Genomic DNA, 23,906 nt, shown 5'->3' with positions numbered 1-23,906 from the left:
TGCAGCGGCGAGTGTGTGGGCTCCTCCGGGAAGGTGGCCTGCCCGGACGCCTCCTGGACCCCTCCTGGGCCCCTCCTAGGGTCTCTGCACGGCGAGTACGCTCTGCCGCACACGGGCCGCGCGCACGCCTTTGCGCTGCAGCTCTGCGACAAGATACACCGCGCCGGCGAGCCGGGTGCCGCCTCCGTGCTGCGCATGATGGAGGAGGCGGGGCTGCCGCCGTCCGACGAGCAGCGGGCGCTGCCGGCGACCATCGCCGCGCGCAAGTTCACGCCGCACGTCGCGCTGCCGCGTTTGCCCGCGCTGAGCTACTCGGCGCGGCGCGGCGGCTTCGTCCGGCCGGAGGAGGCGGTCTCGCCCGCCACCAAGGCCGCATGGACTCTCACGCGGGCGGGGCGGGCGCAGCACCGCCGCCGGCTCGGCTTGCCCGAGCGGCGGCGAGCGCTGCCCCCTGGCCGCGCTAGCGGCCGCCAACGCTCGCTGCTGGACGGCGGGGACGAAGAGGGGCGCGGGTAGAGCTGCTTTACATATTACAAACCGCCATCGATCTCGTCACAAAGAGCAATGAGGACGGTAGAGAAAATTCAAAGTACGATACGTTAGTTATTACGTGAGTCGACAGTCGTGACGGGCGGGGGCGGAGTTTCCTTGCACACGTGGTTGCACGGCGAAGTGTACGGGGCCACGGCGGACCTCAGCCATCGCCCCAAAACAACGCCTCACACCTCTCCCAAGCGAGGGCGAGCGTCGGCGCGGCGCCCGTTCGGCCGGCGCACGAGTCGCGTGTGGCACTGCGGCACGCCCAGTGCTTTGCGGACCACAGCAAGCCGTCGAGCGGCTCCAGGGTCGGCGGCAGCGGGCCGTCCGCCGCCGCAGAGCGGCGCCGCTTTAGCGGGCGTGGCGGCGTCGCCGCCGGGTCGGAGCGGCGGCAGCGGGGGAGGAGGTAGCTGGCGTGCGGCCAGTAGTTGAGTCGGAGCCCGCGCCACGTCTCGGGCGGGACGCGAAGCTCGAGGCGCTCGAAGCAGCAGCTGAGGCCGAGCGGCGCGAGCCGCGCCTGCAGGTAGGCACTGTACGCCACGTGCCTCACCGCGTCGTGCGGCTGGTACATGTTGCAAAATGAGAAGCGCCCCCCCGGTCGCAGCAGCCGCAGCAGCAGGGCGAGAAAGTCCTCGACCGTCTCTTCGTACGTGTCGAAAAACACCCCGTCGAAGGGACCGAGCGACTCGAGCTCCGCCTGCACGTCGGCGGACTGCCACCGCCCTCGCACGACAACGCACCTCTGCTCGCTGCTGCTAGCGCGGCCGCCGCCGCCCTCGCCGCCGCCGCCCACGCCGCCGCCGCCCTTGCAGCGCGTGGCAAACATCGCCGCTCTCCGCTGAACGGATGGGTGAGCCTCACAGATGACGTGCAGCCGCGGGCTGTGTCGGGAGATGGCGGCGTCAACGATGCCCATGCCATGGCCGACGTTCAGGACCTTCCCACGTGACTCGGCGCACACGAAGTCCGCGTGGGCCTCCATGAGCGGAGTCTCCCATCGCATCATGACTGCACACCCGGCGGCGTCGACGAGGCGGTCCTCCGCCATCTCTTCCGTGCCCTGCTCGAGCCATGGCACCGTGGACGCGTCGGGAGGGTAGCGGATGGGAGGTAGGTTGGTCACGGGCGGTAGGTGTGCTTCTGCCATGTGCAAGCTGTGCGTTTTCTGGTGAACCGCGCCTGACCGGTGCGGCCTCCGAGTCGGCGTCTAGCGCGCGCGATAAGGTTTTTGCTCGCCTTCCCTGGGACCCCGTGTTGCATGTCACTGTCATCACTGTGCGATTTCGGGGCCCGGGGTTGTGCGTTTACGTAAATTTAGTGCGTGTGAATGAACTTTAGTGATAGTTAGTGCGGCTGCTCACACACTCTGCACAGTTGACACAGCCTACTGTGCGGCTGCCACAGCTGTGACAGCGATGGGCTCGCCCTCACTGGCCCTCAGTCACTTGTGCTGCGGCTTGTGTGAGCGACACTGCTCGGCGACTGCCGGCACACTGTGAGACCATGGGTGTGAGGTAAAACCACGCTACCAGCGCTTGGTCACATCGGCCCCGAGGTCAGATCCTTCTACTCGAGTACTCTGTTGATGACAAGACTTGTCTACCGGCTGGAGCCGAGCAGGAGGGCCCGGCGCACAACCCCTTGGTCAACTCACCCTCCACACCCCGTATATGTGTGTGTGCGTGCAGACTGCACTCTCGACTCTGCCCCCCCCCAACCCCCCCAGCCCCACCCCCCAGCCCCACCACCACCACGAGCCCTAGCTTGGACCAGTTTTTCACGACACCTCCCCGTATCTGCTATCTCCCCAGGTCTCTCCCCGCCGCCGTCCCCGTATCTCTCCTCTGATCAAGTGACCATCCCGCCAGGATGCACACGCGCAGGGTTGGCCTGGCAATGTGTTCTGTATAGTAGAAAGCGACCCCTTCTTTTCATTTGTAGAACCTGCCTAATACGTAGAGACAGAGTGTGGACAGCGGGAGCGCGCAAGGCGGCCGGGTCGGCCGATTGCCATTTGGGCAAAATTCACTCTGGATAAAAATCAAAAATATCACTGTGTACTCTCTCTCTCTATCTGTTTTACTAAGGCGCGGGAAATGGCGGCAGGGATCCTACACGACCCACGACGCAGTTCAGCAGGCTGTGTCCTGTGATGCAATGCGGCTATGACGACGAGCTCTTCCAGACGTGGAGAGGCGGCAAGATACGGCAAAGGACTGCCGGAGGAGGTGGTGGCTATGGCTTTGGACCTTTGCGAGAGGTGGCGAGCGGAGCAAGAGCGGTGTAGGCGCGTCCACGCTGCGCAGCGGCTCTCCCGCGACCCCGGCCCCTCTCGTAGCCGCAGCCGTAGCGGCAGCCCCAACTCTTGCCGCTCTTCTGTGTCGGGTTGTGATTCAACGAGGGGTGAGGGGAACGGATTGAAGATCGCAGGGCGGGGACACATGTCCCTAAATCCCATCTCGTCTCAGAGTATGACCGTTTTATTTATTTCATTTTTATTTATTTGTCTGTTTTATTTTTTAGATGTGCAAAAGTTCTTAAGTTGCTCTTCACGCAAGGCAAAAACTGAGATTCGAGGGAGCTTGGCGAGAGCTTTGACATGGTGTGCGAGCCGTTTTCTGGCTTCCACGGGAAGGCTATTCCGACATTTCCACCCGGCAGTGGGTCACCCTGACCTCAGCCCGAGCCGGCAGGACCCCCTGAAAAGACAAAAAACCTCTTACGTCCAGCAGACCCTGCTCAGAGCGCGAATGCTCTCGTTGGAGAACGACCACCCGCCGGAGCGGTCGCGAGCAAACATCAGGGCCTCGGCCTCGTACTTGCGAACGGCGTGGAACTTTTGGCGCGTCTTCTCCGAGAGGAGCCGCATCGTGCTGCCGGTGAAGCGGAAGTGGTCAAAGACCGCCTTCAGCTTTAGGTCCATCTTGCAGTGCTTCAGCTCTCCCGTCGCGTCGTCGACGCACGCGAGGTGGTGTGAGCTTGTGGGGCGCATCCGCCTTCCCAGCCGGTCCGTCACCTAGACACGGATTGCTCGCTGTTGGTCACAGAGTGAGGGGAAGGCGCTCTCGCCAGTCGCGTCTGGCTCGTGGCCGGTATCAGCGCGGGCTTCTTGGTCGCAACGCCCACGCCCGCCTCCGAGATGAGGCACGCGGTTACGAGGCAGCGCCGCGGGTAGCTCGCATTCAGCCGCTGTCCGGGCGTGGGCGGGCGCAGCCGCCACGGCAGCGAGACGCGCTCGACCATCGAGCTTAACACCGCGACCTTGTCGCTGCGGCTGGCCTCGGCGAGAGCGCACGGGTAGCGCATGAACTCGTCCGAGTCGGCCCACACCAGGTAGCCGGACGGAGGGAGCGAGCGCAGATACGCCTCGGCCGCCCGCATCTTCAGCGCAGACGACCAGTTCACGGCGAGGTCTGCCGGCACGCCGTACTCACTGAGGAGCTGCCTCGCGGCTCGGGCCTGCTCGGCGCCCACTCCGCCCGTGTGCAGGATCACGCGCGACCGCTGCCGAAAGTCGATGCCCAGCGCCGCGTAGTGCGCGAGCCAGTGCCCGAGCAGATCGTTGGGCGCTACCATGGCAAAGAGGTGGGTGCGGCTCCGGAGTGTGTCGGGCAGCCTTGAGAGGGTACACACCCGCTCGAGCTTGGAGAGGTTGTGGACCAGAGAAGGAGTGTGAGAGTGGTTGACGCATCGGCTGTTGAGCCGATGCCCGCCTCCTTCCGTTGCCGCCCTTGGCACCCTTGGGATGGATGGCGCGTGAGTCGCTGGCGCGGTCCAGCGGCCGAATGCGAAGGCGACGACACCGGTGGATGCAATGAGGACGAGAGTCGCCGCGGGCGTAGACGAATCGCTGCTCATTGAAATGTCAAATAGGCCCTGCTGAATCCCGGGTGAGAGCACAGCGGGCGGGCGGGACAGCGGCTTGAAGATGAGGTAAATGATTTTACCGCCCTGGCACCCTGAATCAAGAGAGAGTTGTTTGAATCAAAAGACACGGCTACATTCCTGAGACGCGCGAGAGCAGCCTCCTTGAAGGCAATGGGGTCTAGATTTGGAGCGCTCGCCGAAGACGAGTACGACAAAATAGCGCCCGCGATTGCCTGCAGCTGCACGCTGCCCGCACTGACAGATAGACACCAGCAGAGAGAGACTCCCTTCCGGACAGACAGAAAGAATTTTAGAACCAACTCCTCTCGCACGAGCACTGGGCACGGGACTGGCGCGCACTGGCACTAACACACAGGTAGGTACACCACGGGAGCCGCTTTCCCGAAAGAAAAGAGGAGTTCGCCGGAGGGGTGACGAGTGAACTAAGGGCGTCACGCCCTTAAGTGAACTACAGGTAGTGGGGACGGCAGGTTCGATTGCCATACAGACATGGGTGCGAAACAACGACAAGACCAAGGCACGGACAGAGGAGTGAGAGAAGAATATAGGATGCCCTTTAGGCTGTACAAGCTTTTCCTCTCGCACCCCGTCTCTTTTTCCTTTCCTTTTTTCTCTACAGCACCCTCTCTTTTCCTCTCTATTTTCCCGGGAAAACTCCGTGGAAATCGTCAATTTTGGGGGCTCTGAGCCGAGTCCCCTGAGGCTGTTTTGGGGCCAAAATCAGCAAAATCGGCAAAATACCGGGAATTTTGCGGAGAAACCCCGGGAAATTCGATTTCCTCAATTTTGCCTCAGATTTTGCCCCATTGGGACCAGCTCTCAGACTCAGGGAAACTCGCGAGTTTCCAGAATGGAGCACCAAAACACCCTCTGTTTTCCCTCGAAATTTCCGGAAACGCAAGTGCTGGCTGCTGGGGAACCTCTGGAGCACTTGGAGTCTCTGTTTTCCTTTTTGTTTGCCGGAAAAGCTTGTACAGGCCAAGCCTCCTGCCTGTGCTGCTGTATGTCTGATGATACCGCCGTGTTTCGAGGTAGGGCAGGCGTTCCGGGACGCGAGTTCCCCCGGCTTACCTTAGGCACTATTTTCGATCTTTTTCGTAGCTCACAGTCACACACGAAGGGACTCAAATCTTCGCAGACCGCCGTCGACCTGGGAGATCTCACCGGAGCTACCATACTTTAGTCGAGCGCGTCGGAGAGGTGTTCGACACCGAGTGTTTTGAACGTATGTTAATGGTTCGATCCTCCCCAGAGTCGAACTGGCAGCCACTCGGACTCGCACCAAGGCGTGGAGGTCAGACCTCTCAGTTCACGAGGTGAACCGTGAACCCGGTTCATGAACTACTTCGCGGTTCACGGTTCGTGCACGGTCGCGGTTCACGGACTCGGGGCGGGTGCAACGGTTCACGGTTCACGGTTCGGCCCGACGCTGCCGCGCCCGCCTGGTTCGTTCACGCTTCGCGGTTCGCCCTTTTGTTTGTCCTGCCTCGGTTCGAGTTCACGGTTCAGAGTTTACGGTCGGGGTTCGAGGGTGAACCACTGAACTAGTTCATGAACCAAGCTTACTTTCACACCTCTTACACACCGACACATTTCGCGAACCACAGTTCGCGAACCACCCGTGAACCGAGACCCAGAAATTCGAAGGCGGGAGTTCCTCGAGGGGAGTTCGACGAGATGATGGGCTACCTGTGCCTCTGCCCGCCGGCCGTCTGTCGCCCCTCAGCCCTAGCATACAGTTGCCGCCCAGCCTGACGCTCGCACTTGTGGGCATCTACTTTTCCGGCTCAAACCGCACCGCCACCTGAGGTGCGCGACGCCGCGCTGCGCGACGAGTTCTCAAGAGGGTCTTCATTCAAGTGCTGGAAACGGTTCCGCGCCGAGCTCTATCAGGACGGCGGGTGGCGCAAGTACTTCACCGAGCCCGGCGCGCCGGATGAGGTCGCGCGCTCCTCCGACGCCGATGAGTTACGGATTTTACTTTCGAACTAGTGGGGGACCTGCCTCTGTTGTTCGGGCAGTGAGAGACGCAGGATCTGCACGCCAAAGTGGGGCCACTCCGCATTTTCATTTTGGTTTTGGGTTGTCGGAGATCATCCATCAGCACTCATAAGTCAGTCAAAGCAGTCGTGGCACGTGAGCAGAGTCGCTGCATGCAACGGCGCCGCCACACGCTCCGGACGACCGACACCGACACACCACGCACAATGGGAGGCTATCGCGCACGATCGGCCTTCGCACCCACCGCAAACACCTCGCCGCACAGATGGGGGGAGGCATAATCCCACACACACCGGAGCAGCGCAGACACCTTACACGTCAGCGCTCGCTCGATGTGGCCGGCGCTCTCCCCTCTCCTATCGCCTTTTCAACGGCGGCGTGCGGCCACGCGCCGCGCCGAGCCGGTCTTGGCGGGAGACCTCGGAGCCGCACGCGATGCGGGCATGCGCGATGGCTCCGTTGGCTCCGTGCCTAAGGCAGATAGATTAGGGTGTGAGCTGCGGCAGCCACCGTTTCTGTACCTCGATCACGTGCAGGCCGTCGGAGGCCGCGCTGGATGGCCCAGGGCCGGCGGCGGTGAAGGCGTCCGTCGATGAAGGGATGTCGTCGAGGGAGCCATCGTCCTCCGCGGCTGGTGCACCGGTCCAGTTGTCGGAGTTCGAGATCGCCGTCGACTTGGAGAGTTCGGCCCGTTGACGAACTCACGGAATGTGAGCGACTTGGTGCACGCTGATAGTCGAGCATCATGGCTCGCACCTCATCCTGAGCGCAAGGAACTCGCCCAGGGGCCAGCTGTTGGCGTCGCCGTTTTGATCGAGCTGCATCCACTGCATGGTTTCGCAGTCAAGCGTAAACGCCCAGGAGTTGGTGCCTGGGTGACTTGCTGATGAGAGCGCCTTCCAGGCGGGTAGTCGTGCCCCTCACCTAAGGTCATGCGGCGGCGTCAGCGGGGGGGGAGGGGCGCGAAGCGTGAACATGGAGGCAAGCAGGTGGTGGCTGCACCTGGCCAAAGCCGGCGACCTCAAAGTTGTCGTAGGTTGTGCGGGTATCGCTGAGCGTGAGAGGGACTGGATCGGCAGCAGCGCGGGCGGCAGCGGCCGGAGAGGCTGGAGAGCCGTCCGACGGAGGCCGGTCGTGCATCGGCGCGTCGGCCGTAGGGGCCGGGGGGGCGGCGGCATCCATCGCTGCGGGTCGCTGCGGGCCGACGATTGTGGACTGATCGATCGTCGGCGGGCGGTGTTCTCGTGTTCAGCTGGGACGTTCTACGTTAAAAGAGCGTCGGCGCCGACACGAGAGACTTATAAGGGTAGACACGATTCCGGCGTGAACTGACTGAGAGGCCTGGTGGAGGTGTGGCTACGTGACCCAGAAAAGGCCAGAGTCCAGAGCAATTTTAAAATTCTTGTTTTTGTTTCCTCCCCTCCGTTTGATGTTTGGGGACGCACGGTTGCTGAGAGCCGAACATGACGAGCCGAACATGACGAGCGCGTTGGCGACAGGGCCCTCGCGCGCGGCGCAGCCTGGCAGGCCCGAAGATGACAGCGCGTTGCGAGGGACGCGAGTCATCATCATCGCGTCGCGCAGGTCGTTCCTATTCCGCTTGCCGTAGGACGCAAGAGATGCAAACCATCTTGCCTCATGCTGCAGGCGCTCCTCTTCCACGTCCCTCTCCCTCCAACTAGAGGCCAGGCTGCGCTGCGCCGCCTCTGCCGGCGAGCTGCAGCAGGCGTTCGACTGGCCGCGCATCCACGGCAGCGGCAGCCGCTGCAAGGCCGACCCCAACCTTACCCGCTGCCAGAGCTTCAACCTCGGCTTTGCCTCTCGCCGTCGGTTCCTCTTCGTCCGACAAGCCAATCATCGTCCGCGACACGTCCCACAGGCGCGCCGGACCCAAGCCTGACCATCGAGGTTTTGACCCGGGCGCTCCACCGGCAGGAGCGCATTGGCCACATATCGGCTAGATCTCGACCATAATTCGGCTACACCTCGGCTACACCTCGGCTGTAGGAGTGGATCCCATTGCTGGAGCGGCTCGGCGGCAGCGTCTGCCGAGTGCGGCGGAAGAGGCCTGGTTGTCGGCCCGCTGACCCGTGCGTGCTAATCCTCAAGCTCTTCGACAATCACGTGCGCAGACGCCCCCAGCTACCCCCAAGGCACTTCGCCGACGCCCCACCTCTTCACAGGCCCACACGCGCCCCCAGGTGCGCGGGCCGCCCCAGGCGAAGCTGGCCGGGCTGAGCACCCTGTTTCGCCACCGTCGCGTCTCGACGGTCGTCCTCGAGCGCGAGATGGCCGAGGAGGAGCGCTCGCGCGACTCCTCCGCAAGGACTCCCGGCGTGAGCAGAGTCTCTTCACACCGATGTGCGATAACAGGAGTGCTCGCTCAACTATTCGCTGCTCACTGACGACTACAGCTTCAGCCCATCGGTGCGAACAGCGAGGGGGTTCGGCTCCGTGCGAGCCTACCGCGACTTCCACTCGAAATGCTCCGCAGTCCCTTCCGCCGGATTCGCCGCGGCGCATGCCGCCTGGTTCTCGCTCGTGCGGCGCGCGCTCGGCTCCATGCCGCGCACTGAGGCACCGCACCCACGATTGCGCACCCCGAGTCGAAACTCGGGACGGATTTTCGAAGCATCGTTGAACAGGTCACCTTTGGCGAGGCGACCAATGCGACGTCGCTGCGCCTCGCCATCGACGCTTTTGCGCGCCGCGCCGGGTTGCGGCTTGTGGGCTAGCTCAAGAAAATTCTTTTTTGCACGCCCTGTAAAATTCTTTTTTGCGCAGGATTCCTTTCTCACTCTCCCCCGGAATCGATTTTGGTCCAGGCCTGGCGAGGTACTTCCAGCCTGCTGACTGTCAATGTCCCACCCCGCCACCCCCCTGCGCGCGGGCCTTCTAGGCCCGCGGGTAGTCTCACCCCATCCCCAGGGCCTCCACCGCTCGTATTTTCTTCTCAATAACAAGGCTGTGATCCTGTGAAAACAGCGCGAGCCAGACTAAAACCCCGAGAGGCGTGGGAGTACCTCGCCAGGTCCAGGCCAGGCAGGCAGCTCCCAACCGCGATATGCTTCTCTTCCCTGGCTTCGTGAACTCCTTCCACGTTGTGGCGACGCCGCGTGGCGCTCTGCGCGTCGCTCCCGTCACCATGGCGGACGTGCTGGTCATCCAAAACAAGGGCGGCGGCCACGGCGAGATCGGGTTCCACCTCGCTCAGCACCTCGTCTCTCGCGGCGATGCCGTCACAATTCTCCACGAGGGCGACGGCCCGAACCCAAAGGAGGCGCACCGTGCCTACGGAGAGCTGCCGTCGGACGTCAAGGTGATATGGGGCGGCGATCTCTCTGAGGCGGCAGCGTGCCTCGCCAAGCTGGAAGGCGCGTCGTTCAGCGCGGTGGTCGACAATTGGTCCAAGTCGCCCGAGGCGATCGCCCCGTACGCAACAGCGGCCAAGGCCTGGGGTGTGAGCAACTACGCCTACGTGTCGTCTGCGGGCATGTACACGCCCGACAAGGGCACATCTCCACGCGCAAGCCGGAGGGTGTGGGCCACGGCGTGTGCGGCTTCACGGCTCACGGCGTGAATAGGCGACTATGGGGCGGTGGGCGAGGAGTGCGCGGTCAAGAGCTCGGGCCAGCGGCAGGCCGAGGAGAAGATCGCAGAGATGGGCCTCCCCTTCTCCTACTTCCGGCCGCAACCTCAGGGAGGCGCGCAGCAAGCTGTGAACAGCGTCTCTTCACAGCTCAGCGTGTGAACAGGCCGCAGTATATCTACGGCCCCGCGCAGGGCAAGAGCTACCTGGCCTTCTTCTTTGACCGGATCACCCGCGGACGGCCGGTGCTCGAGATCTAGCCGAGGTCTGGCCGAGGCCGTGCTTCGACTCGAGATACGTCCGTGCAGGTGCCGGTGCCGAATGGCGGCGACCAGCTTGTGACCATGACGCACGCCGCCGACAACGCCGCCATGATCGCTGCCGCCGTCGGGAACGAGGTGGTGGCCGTCGGCGAGATTGGCCGAGATTGGCCGAGATTGGCCGAGATTGGGATTGGCCGAGATTGGCCGAAATGGGCCGAGGTTGGCCGAGGCTGCCCGAGGCTGCCCGAGGCTGCCCGAGGCTGTCCCGAGGTTGTCCCGAGGTTGTCACGACCGTCTCCGCTGCTGCTCCACGCCAAGGCGGCCGTCGGCGAGGCGTTCAACTGCGCGACGCCCTCCCTCGTGACGTGCGACTCGCTCGTCCGGCTCTTCACAGCGAGGACGGCGTCTCTTCACAGGCCGAGCCGCGAGTGAGTAGGTACGACGACCTCGTCCGGCTCTGCGCGGGCGCGGCGGGCAAGGAATGTGAGATCGCACACTACGACCCCGCGGGCTTCGACAAGCCCGACGGGTTCAAGTACAAGTTTCCGTTCCGCGACACACCCTTCTACGTCTCGGCGGACAAGGCTCACCAACGCGCACTGGGCCTTGCACTTTTAATGCCGCGGGGTTCCTGTCGTCTAGACGTGGAGTCACGAGGGCTGCTTGGCCCTTGCCCCACCACCTTGTGTGTGTGGAGAAGCTTACCTGACCGTACCTGACCTTACAAGGCGAGCCGGCTGCTCGGCTTCTCGCCCGCGCATAGCATCGCCGACGACATCTCGTGGTGCTCGGCCGGAACACGGCCAGGGGCACCCCAAAGGTCACGCGCAGGACTTGTCCGAGATGCGCCGCGCGTAGGTATTACAGCGAGCAGTACGTGGCCAAGGGCGGGCTCGACAAGGAGCTCGACTTTGCAGAGGACGACGTCGTGCTCGGGAGGGTGCCCGCGTGATGTACGGCGCCGCGAGCCGCATGCGTGGGAGGGGGACGGTCCTCATGGGGGGTGGAGGGTGTGAAGTGCTCGCAGACACCGACACGCGAACCCCACAGTGCGCCACTGTCAGTGGCGGACAGCGACAGGCGGAGTGGCGGATAGACTAACGATAGAAACTCTGCGCGGTTCGCTACATCGGTAATCGAATACTGTAAATCCACACACGCCACACTTCCAAGCCGCACCCCCAGGTCCCAGGTGTGGCCACCTCTGCGCCCCGCTCGCGCAAGAGGTCCTTGTGGCGTGTGCACGGCGAGGGATCGGGTTTAGCTACGGCGGCTCAGTGAAATCCGATGCTCAGTGAAATCCTCCGATGATCCCAGTTTTTGGTGCTGTCTCCGCCTACTGCACGGAGCAGCCACCACCCGTCAAAAGCTGCACCCAGGAGCAGCCATTCCCGCCTGCCTTCCAAGACTTCACGCAGCCTTTCGGATTTCTCGTCACAGCCGCTCGGCCCCAGTCGGTGAGCACTTTGCCGCTCGTGGCGTCGACGATGACGAGTGTTGGCAGCATGCTGACGCCCAGCTTTTCCTGGATTGCTCGCCGCGCCGCGCTATGGAACGGGATATGCAAGAACCCTTTTGCGATAAAGCTCTTCATCTCGGCCTCGCTTCGGTCGCAGCTGACAAAGACCACGGCAAAATCGGCGCTGTGCGCCGCGCGAAGCTTGGAAAGCTCCGGCGAGAACTTGCAGCATGGGGGGCACCAGCTTGCGGAGAAGTACAGGCCAACGATCTTGCCACCGAGCGCTCCGGCGCTTTGCTGGACCCCAGCGTCGTCCTTGAGGATCGTCGTCGAATAATCGTCGCCGAAAAGCAACGGCAAGATTGCTCCCGCTGGCTTCGACGGCTGCTCCAAATCTGTGGCCTGCGGCACGATGCAGCAGACGCCGTCCGCATCGCAGATCGCGGCGGCAGACTGGTCGCTCGCACTTGCCGCCATCCCGGCAACTCGAGCGAATCTAAATGGCCAGCCCTGCTTTAAAGAATTTTAGCACTTCCACTAGGCACGGGCACGGGACTGGCGCGCGCACTCATGTAAAGAATTTTATTTGGTTTGATTCAGAATTTTTCCCTCGCACGCATTCAGAAAACGTGGAAAGAAACCACACCAATCGATTTCCGCAAAAACCTAAGAAACCACGGCGAGGCGCAGGCGCGGCCCCGAGAAAAGGCCAGACACGAGTGTGAACGGGAGCCCCAGCTCAAACTTTCTCTTCGCCTGGGCGCGCGCACTTGTCACTTTCTTTCCAAGTAGTCTGCGGTGTTCTGAGTCTGAACTGAGTGGAGTGGATGGAGGCGTGTGTGCGTCTTCCCGTCATCCAGAGAGCCGACTCGGCGGCAGACTCTGGCACCGCCCTCGCGCCTCGGCCTCGCGGACCGCATCTTACCTTGAGCCTAAAATCATTCGGGCCGGCTCTGGCTTGAGTGCCGGCCGGAGCTACGAAACCACGGCGTGGGGTGGATGAGGGCTGTGGAAAGGCTTAGAAACGGCGGCGTGCCGCGGAATCCTGTTTGAGCACTTGAGCACTGGATAGGGTCGATTCCGCATGGTACGGGACCCCTCGATCGTCTCGCCCTCCCTCACTGATGTGTTCATTGGGGGGGGTCATAACAAACACGGTACAGGATCGGGGTGCACGCTTGCCGAAGCAGTGTCGTCCCCCCTCTCCCCGACGGCGATGGCGGTGTGACCGATCGAGCTACAAGAGGAGCTTGTTCGGCATGATCGGGGTGAGCCGAGCAGTTCCTCACTTCCTCAATGGGTGAGCTTCAGATCTCAGGCAAACCTTCCCCCTCACCTTCGGCTCATGTGGATTCGAACCACCACCGGGATGGAAGCTTCCTGCTTCCATCTTGAGAGACAGCGCCGCCTTTCACCTGTATCAGAGCATCGGGGGTCGTGTGGTGCTGTGTGTGCTTCCGTTGTGTGGAGGAGGAGGCAGAGAGGAAAGGGGGGGGGGGTCTTGGCCGGGCGGTAGAATTTTCATAGCAACTTGTGGACGTACGACACGTGTGCATTGCCAGCCCTCCCTTCCCTTCAGCGTTTTGAATCGCCCCCCCCCTTTGCTGTGCACACCCCGCTTCTTCCCCCCCGGGGAGGCACCGCGGGCCGCCCCCCCCCCCCCCCGATCCCCATCTCCCCAACCACGCCCCCCTCCTCCCCACCCTCCACCCCCACCGCCTCCTCCTCAGTCGGATCCCTCCCCCTCTTCCTCCCCCGCTCCCCACCGCCCCCCTCCCCCTCCTCGCCCACGCCCCCCCCTCTCCGCCATCCCCCTCCCCGTCCCGCGCCCCGAGCCCGGGCGCCTCCTCTCCGCACCCCGCACACAGCATCCCCCCATTCGCGGAGAGCACCCCGTCCTCTTCATGCAGCCCCGGGCTGTCCCGTCCATAGGCGTGCCGGAGGTAGAAGGTCGCCAGCACCCCTATGCGGGCCGCCGTCTCCACCGAGTCATAACAATCGGCGGTGAGCGGCACCTCCTTGGCCCAGCACCGATGTTGTCACGTCTCAGCTGCTTCATTGCCATGTCCAGTTATGGCGGAGACGCGCTGATAGCATTCCTGTGCACGCAGTTGGACCTGCACGGCCATCGGGTGCGTGGCGCAAAAAGACCTGTTTGCGCTGTCTTCGATATCAGCGGCTACATGCGCTGCTGCGCGTACCTGTGACGCACACATGTTGATCACATCCATATACCTCACTAACACACAGCTGGCGAGCCTTGCATCCCTTGTCTGGCCATGCTGTGCATCATCTCACCGTATGCAGCCGTATACGCCCACGGTGCTCACAGGGTCGGGCGTCACGGTGCTCGTGGCAAGCATCTCCGTCACTCTTGTGACTTGTGGGCTTGGTGGTGTTGCCTCCGGTGCTACTGCTGGCTAGGGTGCCAATGGCGCGACGGGAGGCGGCCATTGGCGCCACTACAGCAACGATTGTTAGGCCGCCCGAACCGGCCGACACGCACGTGGCCGCATATATGTTATATACCACGTCCGTATGGGCTGCGCAAGCCAAACCACGCTCATCACAGCTTGCCACAGTGTGGCCCCTGGCAGTGGTAGTCATTCTTGGTGTACCAGCTCACAGGAGGGCCGCTTGAACACGATTGTTAGACGGCGTAAAAAATCAAGTCTTTGTGTGTGAGATACTGTGTACGTACGTACTTATAGCTTACTGGGAGAAAAGAGAGAGGGGGTTGTGTTCTCTAGGCCCCTAAGGGCCCTACGCGCGGCGTGAGAGCTCGGAAGCGAGCTTTGCACGGCGATCGAGGATGGCACGGTTTACCCCCTTCACCGAAGCGATGGAGATGCGTTCCGCGTGGTGTGACACGAATGAGAGGCGGGAGTGGGGAGGGTACGCGGTGCGGTCAACGCCCGAGCGTTGAGCCTTGCGCGCAAGGCGGTTGATCTTTGCAACTGCTGGCGGCGAGAAGCCGCCGCCGAATGTCTCGTGGAGAAGCAGGTTGAACTTGTTGCGTTTGGTGAAGATCCCATCATGGTAGTGGCCACGCTGTGACTTGACGTAGCCTTGGCCGGTGGTGTGGTCGAACGCCCGTTGACCACGGAACCCGCGTTGCTTGCAGCCCATGTTTGCAAGGCGGGCGCGCTCTTCGGTGTTGCCGAAGGCGAACTTGTCTCCAACGGAGCCGGGGTTGCCTCCGGTGTCGGCGCGGCCGACTCCAACGGGCAAGCCACCCCGGAGGGGGGTCCAAAGTTTGATCTCACTGATCTCGTCTTTGCCCCCGGGGGCCTCGCCCGGTTCAGCCAGGTCGGTTTTGTAGCCCTCGTTGAACTGTTTGGTGAGTTCTGGTTTTTCGGCATCTCCCATAACGGGCCGGGAGACGGAGACGGCGTGGACACAATCGTACCAGGCGCGAAGTACGCCGTCGTGTGGGCGCCGCCGGGCGGCGTTGTTGAGGAACCAGTCGCCATGGTAGTCCTTTGCACCACCGACTGTGTCCCCAAGTTCGAGTGCCCGCGTGACAGTCGAGCGGCACTGCGAGAGGTGAAGGCCGTTTCGGCGCTGAAGCTCGCCGATGAATATGTCGTCTGGAATGCATGTGGCGTTGCTGCCGTCGAGTTTTGTGTCGAGCCACCGCCCCGCGTAAGGCTGTGCAGTTGAGACGTAGCGGATGGACTCGCGTAGACGTATTTTGGTGTCGCCGGGCTGCCAGTTGGCTGCCGTGTAGTCGTCGAGGGCGCGCCACTCACTCCTTCTGCAGATCGAACCAGTTCCAGATAGTCTCGATGGCAGCAAGCGCCCGCGCGTACGGGCTTCCTGATTTGCAAGTGCCATCGATGACTGACTCCGGTGTTGGAAGAGACTCAGAAGTGGGGAGGCTGACGCCCTTGGGGTAGAACTCAGAGATCTTGCCGCCGCGCAAGGTGTAGTAGATGTTGTCGTCGCGCGCGGCTCGGATGGAGGCCACCTCGTCTCGCCTCGAGAGCGCGGCTCTGTACGAGTTGACGGCGGCGTCTCGTGCACCGTACCCGCCGGAGCGCTCGGCTTCGGCGAGGTCCGGGCTGCAGGCCACAAGCTTTGACCAGCATTTGAGGAGGGAGATGTAGTTAGTAGGCCTCGGCGGGGCCGCGCACGCCCGTGCGGCCCCCACCCGTGTCGTTGGGCACGCCGACTGATGTGACGCCCGTGTCGACGCCGGAGCCTCCCGTGATGGTAGGGAGCATGGCCTGCCTCCAAGTCTTTGTATTTGGCAGGAGTATCCTCTGCCTCCGTGAGTAGTTCCCACGATTTGCGGATCCGCTCTCTGTGTACGGTGTGACCGACTGGCTTCACTGATCTCACATGCACGCCGCGTCGGTCTTCGGCCGCCGGCTTCTGCTCGCGGCATCTCTCGCGGCCCGCCCTGCGATGCGGCCAACTCCAGCGGCGGTGGCGGCAACGCCGGCGCTCGAGTTCTCCACGTCGTCGAATGGTCTGCAGTGGGCGGACGCAAAGGTCGGCAGCGGCGCGGCGCCGCAGGCGCCGTGCCGCGTCGTGATCGATTACGTCATGTCTACGACGGGTGCGAGGTACGGCGCCAAGATCGATTCGACAGCCGAGAGGCAGCAGCCGTATGCGTGGGCGCTTGGCGACGGCTCGACCATCCCGGGCCTCGAGCAGGCGGTCGCGGGCGGCGGCGGCGTGCCGCCGATGTTGCCAGGCGGCGTCCGGCGCGCCATCATCCCCTCCTCTCTCGCGTACGAGGGACTCGCTCGCCCGCTGCCGGGGCTGCAGTACCAAGAGTGCGGCGGCGGCTTTGGGCCCATCCCTCCGCGGGAGGTGCGGCCGGGCGACATGGGTGAGGGCGCGTTCCAGCGCTTCAAAAACATCTACTGCAACGCGAACCGGCCATACCAGCCCGACCTCGTGATGGACATCAAGCTGTACGGGAAGCGATAGCGCACGGCTGTGATCTGTGCGAAGGGTACGATATGCCAGCATCGCACATCCCTACACTACTATCTTCAGGTATAGCCTAAGTAAATAAATAACACGGACCACACCTCGCTCTACTGGAAGATGGGTAAAAAGGAGCAAGTCCCCGCCCTGCGGTCTTTGTGCAGGCTTCTGTGTGGGTGTGGTCGGCGACTATATTATATATAGCCGCTCCCGCCCGGCGCCCCCCCCCGCCCCCGCCCCGCGCCCGTTTTCGTCGTGTTTCGGTTTTGTCGCATTGTGGGCCCGCGCCCGGTACGTACTGAAGAGTAGTACTACTGTCGTGTTGGTCCAATCTGAGGACAAACACAACTCTCTATCTCTCTATATTGCGAGAAAATTGAGCTTCCGCATACATCAAGATCTCTACGGGACACCAGTAGATTTTTGTTGAGTGGAGATCGTAGATGCCGATCAGAGATCTTCCACACACAGCATCTCGCACAAAACTCAGAGATCTTTAACTGAACGTAGAGATCTTGAGCTGCCGCCATCGGCACCTCGAGATCTCAGGCCGGAGGCGGAGATGTTGACTTCGCGCCAAAGGCGCCTAGAGAATCGTGTGGCCGACTGGAGATTGCAAAATGGCGCGAAAAGAGGGTGGAGATCCGCTTGAAGGCGTGAAAGGGAAAGAGCATCCCCTTGGAAGGACGTCGATTCCCCCCCCGACACGCCCCCCCCACAAGTCGAGATTGGAGATTGGAGATCGGAGATGAAGATCGGAGAAGCAAAAAAAACGTTGAAGATTGGAGATTGGAGATCGGAGATCTGACTGGATCCGGCAAAATATAACGCTGGAGATTTGGAGATTGGAGATGGAGATCGGAGATGATTTTTTATTTTTCATTTTTTATTTTTGGCCCGAAGAGCCTGCGGCGCCGGTTGACGCGCCGAGGCGCCGGTCAGTCGCAGCCGTGAGGCATGCCACAGCAGCAGAGGCACCTGCCACCCATTGGGCGGGCAGACAGAAGGCCAGGGCAGCACTGGCAAGTGCAACGCGCCTCATGTCGGAGAGCGACGTGCCTCTGTTCGCCGCTTTTGAATGTAGAGTTTGTTGTTAGTAGAGATTTCACGTTGTAGAGCGCCTCTACATCGCTCTACATCGGAGGCACTTCGTCACGCAGCGGAACGATGTAGAGCTCTACAGCTCTACAGCGCTCTACAGCTCTACAGCTCTACAGCGCTCACACTCTACATCCTCTACACCCTCCCTCGCTGGCAATCTCATCTTATTGTCCCAGGCTGGCTACAGCCACTTCGCTCCACAGCCGTCCCGCCACCCCCTGCTGTGTGCGATCCTGGTGCGATCCTGGCCTCCACCATCTTTCGATATTGCTCGCACACTCACCCACTCGTGCGCGCTCTGACACATAGGGAGGTGCCCGTTGTTGTGCCTTAAGAGCGGGCACAAAAATGTGAAGAGCTCGATGGGGAGCGAGAACGGTCAGAGAGCTCAGCGAGGACCGAGGTTTCGGAAGTCCGCCATCATGCGGTCAGGTTCCCCCCAGGTTTGACTGCGTAGGTCGCGGAACTCGTTAAGTACTCCTAGGCTTTCTCGGCCTTCCTGTGCCTAGCTCCGCGGCACGGGCAGTGTGGTTGGAATTTTTTTTGCGCAAGAGTTCCGCTGCGATGGGCGACCTGTACGGGTTGCGGAACGCGCTCTACCTGGGCAACTACCAGCAGGCGGTCAGCGAGGCGATGGGCCTCGGCGCGAGCACCGAGCGCGACTTTTTCATGTACCGCGCGCTCATCGAGCAGGGGCAGCACCGGGTGGTGATGGACGAGGTGGGGGCGCAGGCGCCGGTCGCGCTGCAGGCGGTCAAGATGCTCGCGTCGTACCTATCGGGCGTCTCCAAGGAGGCGGTGGTAGCGCAGCTCAAGGAGTGGCTGACGGACGCGACCGCGCAGGACAACTGGCAGTTGATCCTCGTGGCGGCGACGGTGTTCCTGCACGAGAGGGACCACAAGGAGGCGCTCAAGATTTCACACCAGTCCACGCAGATCGACGTGATGGCCCTCGTCGTCCAGATCTACCTACAAATGGACCGCCCCGACCTCGCGCGCAAGCTGGCGCGCGCTGCCCGCCCCGCCTCGCCGCCCTCCTCCGCGCCCTGCGCCAAAGAGGCCACACGCCGTTCGACCCCCTCCCCCGTCCTTGACCCGCCCTTACCCCTCCGCCCAGGGACCCCGTGGGGCCACCGACCCCCCCCCCCCCCCCCCCGCCCCGCCCCGCCCCGCAGGTCAAGTCGATGCAGGAGCAGTACGACGACGACACGCTGACAAAGCTCTCGCACACGTGTACGACCCCCTTGACCTCGAACCTTTTAGGGAACATTCTAGGAAGCTCCCCATAGGCTCTCGCACGCGTGGACGAGCCTGTGCGAGTCGGGAGGCGAGACGGCGCAGGATGCGCTGTACGAGTTCCAGGAGCTGGGCGAGAAGTACCACATGTCGCTCATGCTGCTCAACGCGATGGCCTCGTGCAACATGCACATGGGCCGTTTTGACGAGGCCGAGAGGCTGCTGCAGGAGGCGCTGTCGCAGTCGCCGAACGACACGACCTCGCTCATCAACCTGGTGGTCTGCCTCAACCAGCTGCAGAAGCCGGCGGAGGTGATCGGGCGGTACACCTCCCAGCTCAAGATCTCCGCACCCGCACACCCGTGGGTCGCGAAGTACGGCGAGCTCGAGACGAGCTTTGACCGGTGCGCCAACCAGCTGAGCAAAGAGTGAGCGCGGCCCCAGGAGTCGGGAGCGGGGCGACAGATCACGAACCGCTCTGGCCGCGTGCCGGTCTGCGAGAGTGTCTAGAGAGGGCTGTGGTAGGAATCTGTGCTATGGCCTGGCCAATTCGGCAATTGTGCTATGGTGCACAAGCCTCGCTGCTGACAGGCGGTTCGTGAGTGAAATTTCAAACTTTCACTTTCACATGTGAATTCATGAGAGAGAGAATTTCACATGATCATGAAACGCTGTTACAATTTTTCGGCCGCCCCCGTTTCACTGAAGGAATTTCACAAGTTTTTGCAAAAAAGTGCAAATACGAAATAGAGCAAAGACCAAAGAAGACTTTGCCAAAGTACACCAAACGCGGTGAAAGCGAGGAAGTACGTGGCTGGGAGCTCACAGCGATTGTAGGAAAATGAAGGGAAAGACACGCGCCTCCGCCTCGTCACTGGCACTATTGTAGCCCTGACCGGTGCGCGTGTGGAGTTGAAGTTCCGGAGTGTAAAATTCGAACGCGTTCTCTCACGGTGACCAAAAAATGTCCACCTCAGAGGCACCTCCGGAGGCAGGCCGCTGCACGCCGGCGACACAGCTCCAGCTGTCGAGCTGACCCGCAGCTCCTCTCAGAGCGGGAACTGTGACGAAAGTTGACTGAGGGGCAGGCGGTTGTCAGGAATCATCATACGGATCACATGGTGGCTCTCTCATGACGGAAGACCGCCCGACCACTCCTGGGTGGCACTGCCCCGGTGTCGCTCGACGTCCTGTCGACAGCGTCCCGACAGCGACACAGACCATGTGGGACGCGTCGAGTATCGACCTCTAGCTCTACTGCTTACCCAGCCTTCGAGTGTATCCTGACTGTGGTCCCACTCTCCCACACCCACTGTGGTGTCCACCTCAGAGACCGCAGGAGGTCATGAGGGTCGATGGGAGTGCCAACCCCACAATGCCTAAAGACCCAGCCCAGTAATAAGATACAGGAGAGCCCACAGTAAACTGTTAGCCGTAACTACCGTGGCGTAGTGTGTCTCTAGTGACCGTTAGTGAGAGGGGGGAGGTGCAGGGGAAAAGGCGCGCGGAATCCGCTCAGATTCGGCAACAGGACGAACTCACGAACAGCGCAGTGGCTTTTGTGCACATGCTTTTTGAGAGTTTTGAGTGATGTGTGAGGAGTGTGACAGTCTCTCACGGAGCTAGGTGACCTTCGCCGAAGGTGTCTCAGAGGTGTCTCTCTCAATGTGTCTCAATCCTTCAGAGCATCACACAAAACACACACACGTCTCTCTTTTACGATAAGAGGTGCCTGTGCCGTTGCGCGTTGGTTTGCGCCAATCTTGAGACAAAGTGAGACTGTGGCTTGGACGAAAGACAATCACACCTCTCTCAGAAACAGCCGCAGAGCCGGGACCGGCCAAGGCGAGGATGGCGCCGCTAGCCGCCTCCGCCAAAGGCATTGCGCAGCTTCCAATAGAGGAGGACCGCGGCGATGAGGGCGAGCACGGCGGCGGTGCCGATGAGGCAGCGCCTACAGGGGCGCGGGTCACCGGTGGTGGTGGAATTTAAGAGCTGCGAGAGCGATGAGGGAGGGAGGAGCGCCACGCGCCTACGCCGCGCCAGCCGCGCAAAGAGGTCGCTGATGGTCTGCTTCGTGCGGCCCAGCTCGTGGTCCGCGGCCTCGAGGCCTGGGGTGGTGGAGGGGTGGACAGGTCGAGGGGTGTGGGAGTGGAGCCGTGGCTGGCTGGCCGCAGCAAGGCTCAAGCTGCCGCACCGTCCGCGGCGCCGAGGAGCTGCTGCCGCTGGTCACCGAGCGTGCCGAGGACGTGGGCGCCGACACGCTCCGTGCGCTCGGCCGTGAGCTTTGCGCGGCTCAACGCCTCCTCGGCGTCCTGGTAACTGGTGGTTAGCGTGTCTCCGCTCATTACCGCGAAGCCGGCGCCCGGCGCAAAACCGGGCACCCGAACAAGATTTTTTTTCGTGAAGCAGCAACTTGGCTCGCCTCCATCCTGGGTTTGACGACAGCGTGGTGCCTAGAGCCTAGTGCTACTGTGGAAACTTAAGTGGAAACTTAAATTCCTCCATTGTGCTCATGCGGAGCCTTTTATTTCGGCGTGCCGACATATGCCGCTTTTCTTGCTTGCGCAGCAAGATTGGGCGTCTTCTGTCGCAGTCCCTTTGATGGGCGGCCCTTGGGTGGGGCCACCTCGATCCCGGATGTTGGTCAATACAAGAAAGAAACTACTCCTCCCACAAGCCAATGGTGTCTAAGTAAGCGTCTCTGACACCGTCCTGGATGCATGCACAGTCACAAGCGGTGTAGAGGGACTCACGTCGCGCCAGGGGGGCGGAGGAGCAGCAATGACCAATGTCCGAGAGCGGTCCCGAGCGGTCTCGAGCGGTCCCGAGGGCCCCGACCGAGCCGTCCCGAGCCGTGACCCTCTCATCGAGAGTCAGTTGATCAGCTGTTTCGTCCCCTTTTGCTGGCTGTCAGTTGCACCCTATTGATGAGGACATCAAACTCACTAGTGCCAGAAAATTGCCACTGCACAAGGCAGCACCCAAGCGCCAAGGAGCACCCCAAGGGCTGTTTCATCCCCTTTTGCAGCTCTCAGTTGCGCACCCTACTGAATGAGGGACATCAAACTCACTCGGACTCAGGGCCGGTGCTTCGACGCAGCACATTGTGCATCGTGGCAGCATCACCATAAAAACATAGGTAGGAAGGTGACAAGAAGCAAGAACAGTCCACGAGCCACACGAGGGCTCCCTCGACCCCCTCGAGGCGACGCAGTGAAACCACCCCGGGGCCAACCGTCTTCGGTTTCGTCGCTTCCAAGTGCACTATAACCCACGAAACCCGAAAAGAAAACGTGTACCCCTTCGAGTGTATCTCGAGTGTTGCTATGGAGCGTCCGTTTCAACACGCGCTCGCGCGCTCGCGTCTGCTGGCGCCCAGAGAACATGTTGCACCACATGCTCCCGGCGGAGCCCAACTGCTTGCACTCGACAAGGCAGTCCATCCACTCGCGGCAGCTGAAGTCGAACTTCCACTCGATGCGGCTCGCGCCGGATTGTGAGCTCGGCGAGCGAGGTCGGAGAGCGACCTCCAGTTGGCCCAAGCCGCACGCCACTGAGGCAGAGCGGCCGTGCGCGTACGACGCCGTACGCGCACGGCCACTCTGCACCGACCGCAGCGCTGCAATTGCGACCGCAGTGGCTCAGCTCAGCCAGGGCTCGCTCGCCCGAGCTCGGAGCCGCCGGCGGTCATGGGCAGCAACAAAGGTTTGACGCGTCGCTCGGTGCAGGAGGGCAATGCAGTGGAGGTGCAGTGGCCGTCCGGCGCGCGCGCGATGGGCTGCAGCTTCATTGGCAGCTACCAGAGCGCGTCTGGAGCGCTGCCATTGTGTGACCCACGTGCAAGCGGCGGTTCCGGCCTGTTCCGCGCCTCTTTTTACGCCTTTCATTGGAGAGGGGGGGGCGAGGTCTCATCAACTTCGAAACCGCCTTTGAAAGGGGGCAAATGCGTCCGTCCCTGAGACGGTTGGAAAGGGGGTGGTTTCACTGCGATTTTATTTTTTATGCGGCTCTACTCTCTCTCTCTCGCTACTATGGAGGATAGCGCGAGTTATTTTCTGGCAGCGTGCCAATGCGCACGGCTCTACATCTACCACGCACAGCAGCACATTGACGCCGAGAGCGAGACCCAACGCAAGAGACAAGACACGCACACCGAAACACAACACTCGGACTCGCCCGCGGCTCTTCCCGGCACTGTCGTCATACACTTTTCCGGCGGACGCTCCCGACTCCTCGTCGCACCCTTCCTCCCACCCGCGCAGCCGCAAGCCACCCTCAGCCCGTTCCGCCCGGCTCGCCTCCCGCGGCAGCGTCGCTCCCCGACCCATCGCCCTCCTCGTCGAGGCGTTGGTACAGCGTCTGCCCTCCGAGGCCTAAACAGGCAAGGCGGCAGACGAGCATCAGAAAGAGAGGCGTGAGCCGTGAGGTCCGCACGGAAAGGCGCAGTGCATCAACACGGAGGAGGGGGGTGATGCGGCCTGGGTGTGTCGCGTGTGCTAGGTGGGGTAGAGTCTAGGCTGTGCGCCGAGCGACGCGAGGGTCTCGTCCGCCACCGCGGCGGCGAAAGTGCGGCGCGGGAAGCTCGACACGAGCTCGAAGTCCGTCCCGTCGCCCAATGCACCCACCCAATCAAACACGTCGCGCAGCGGCGCCTAAGGAAGGCGCTAGGAGGTGTCGCGGAAACGTCGCGCCATGCCCAGGAAGGCGCTAGGAGGTGTCGCGGAAACGTCGCTGGTGAGGACAACAAGTGCGCGACAATCTCGCCGCGGCGCCTCGAGCGCGAAGCGGCGCGCCACACGCCGCCCGTCCGCCAGCACCGCCTGCAGGCTCGTCACGCCCGGCCCCGCAACCGGCTCCGTGCCAAGCGCCGCGCCGCGCGCGCCCGCCT

General features: G+C 62.2%; 8 protein-coding genes across 8 annotated transcripts in view; 3 read left to right on the top strand and 5 right to left on the bottom strand.

Moving 5' to 3' along the window:
• Positions 1-694: 694 nt before the first annotated feature.
• EMIHUDRAFT_246103 (hypothetical protein) lies at positions 695-1,684 on the bottom strand (the record flags this gene model as incomplete). The annotated part of the gene is made up of 2 exons (XM_005767486.1): positions 695-1,260; positions 1,399-1,684. The coding sequence occupies 2 exons, from the start codon at positions 1,682-1,684 to the stop codon at positions 695-697; spliced, it is 852 nt and encodes a 283-aa protein (XP_005767543.1).
• A 1,572-nt stretch (positions 1,685-3,256) lies between these two features.
• EMIHUDRAFT_119490 (hypothetical protein) lies at positions 3,257-4,113 on the bottom strand (the record flags this gene model as incomplete). Its single annotated transcript, XM_005767485.1, has 2 exons — positions 3,257-3,553; positions 3,583-4,113. The coding sequence occupies 2 exons, from the start codon at positions 4,111-4,113 to the stop codon at positions 3,257-3,259; spliced, it is 828 nt and encodes a 275-aa protein (XP_005767542.1).
• Positions 4,114-9,437: 5,324 nt separating this feature from the next.
• Positions 9,438-11,442, top strand: EMIHUDRAFT_445664 (hypothetical protein). The gene is made up of 8 exons (XM_005767484.1): positions 9,438-9,938; positions 10,011-10,116; positions 10,182-10,260; positions 10,324-10,413; positions 10,597-10,643; positions 10,715-10,862; positions 11,007-11,062; positions 11,137-11,442. The coding sequence occupies exons 1-8, from the start codon at positions 9,491-9,493 to the stop codon at positions 11,228-11,230; spliced, it is 1,068 nt and encodes a 355-aa protein (XP_005767541.1). The 5' UTR covers positions 9,438-9,490; the 3' UTR covers positions 11,231-11,442.
• Positions 11,443-11,674: 232 nt separating this feature from the next.
• On the bottom strand, positions 11,675-12,055 carry EMIHUDRAFT_47326 (hypothetical protein; the record flags this gene model as incomplete). The annotated part of the gene is made up of 1 exon (XM_005767483.1): positions 11,675-12,055. A coding segment is annotated over one exon (381 nt), but the record flags the coding sequence as incomplete, so codon positions are not given.
• Positions 12,056-16,147: 4,092 nt separating this feature from the next.
• EMIHUDRAFT_246095 (hypothetical protein) lies at positions 16,148-16,678 on the top strand (the record flags this gene model as incomplete). The annotated part of the gene is made up of 1 exon (XM_005767482.1): positions 16,148-16,678. One exon carries the CDS (start codon positions 16,148-16,150, stop codon positions 16,676-16,678), a length of 531 nt encoding a protein of 176 aa, XP_005767539.1.
• Positions 16,679-18,340: 1,662 nt separating this feature from the next.
• COPE1-2 (COPE1, epsilon subunit of the coatomer) lies at positions 18,341-19,659 on the top strand (the record flags this gene model as incomplete). The annotated part of the gene is made up of 3 exons (XM_005767481.1): positions 18,341-18,784; positions 18,955-18,998; positions 19,069-19,659. The coding sequence occupies 3 exons, from the start codon at positions 18,344-18,346 to the stop codon at positions 19,445-19,447; spliced, it is 864 nt and encodes a 287-aa protein (XP_005767538.1). The 3' UTR covers positions 19,448-19,659.
• A 1,216-nt stretch (positions 19,660-20,875) lies between these two features.
• EMIHUDRAFT_246092 (hypothetical protein) lies at positions 20,876-21,363 on the bottom strand (the record flags this gene model as incomplete). The annotated part of the gene is made up of 2 exons (XM_005767480.1): positions 20,876-21,126; positions 21,213-21,363. 2 exons carry the CDS (start codon positions 21,361-21,363, stop codon positions 20,876-20,878), a joined length of 402 nt encoding a protein of 133 aa, XP_005767537.1.
• Positions 21,364-23,514: 2,151 nt separating this feature from the next.
• The window catches only part of EMIHUDRAFT_470594 (hypothetical protein), a gene marked incomplete at its 3' end in the record, with an annotated part of 10,018 nt that continues 9,626 nt past the window's right edge, over positions 23,515-23,906 (bottom strand). The window contains exon 8 of the mRNA XM_005767479.1: positions 23,515-23,670. Within this exon, the coding sequence (XP_005767536.1) occupies positions 23,515-23,670 (156 nt within the window). The remainder of the gene's footprint in view (positions 23,671-23,906) is intronic.

Source organism: Emiliania huxleyi, assembly GCF_000372725.1.
Source record: "Emiliania huxleyi CCMP1516 unplaced genomic scaffold EMIHUscaffold_490, whole genome shotgun sequence".
NCBI classification, from domain to species: Eukaryota; Haptophyta; order Isochrysidales; family Noelaerhabdaceae; genus Emiliania; species Emiliania huxleyi.
The sequence above is the reverse complement of the archived record's forward strand: the minus strand, read 5'-3'. Positions and strand labels throughout refer to the sequence as shown.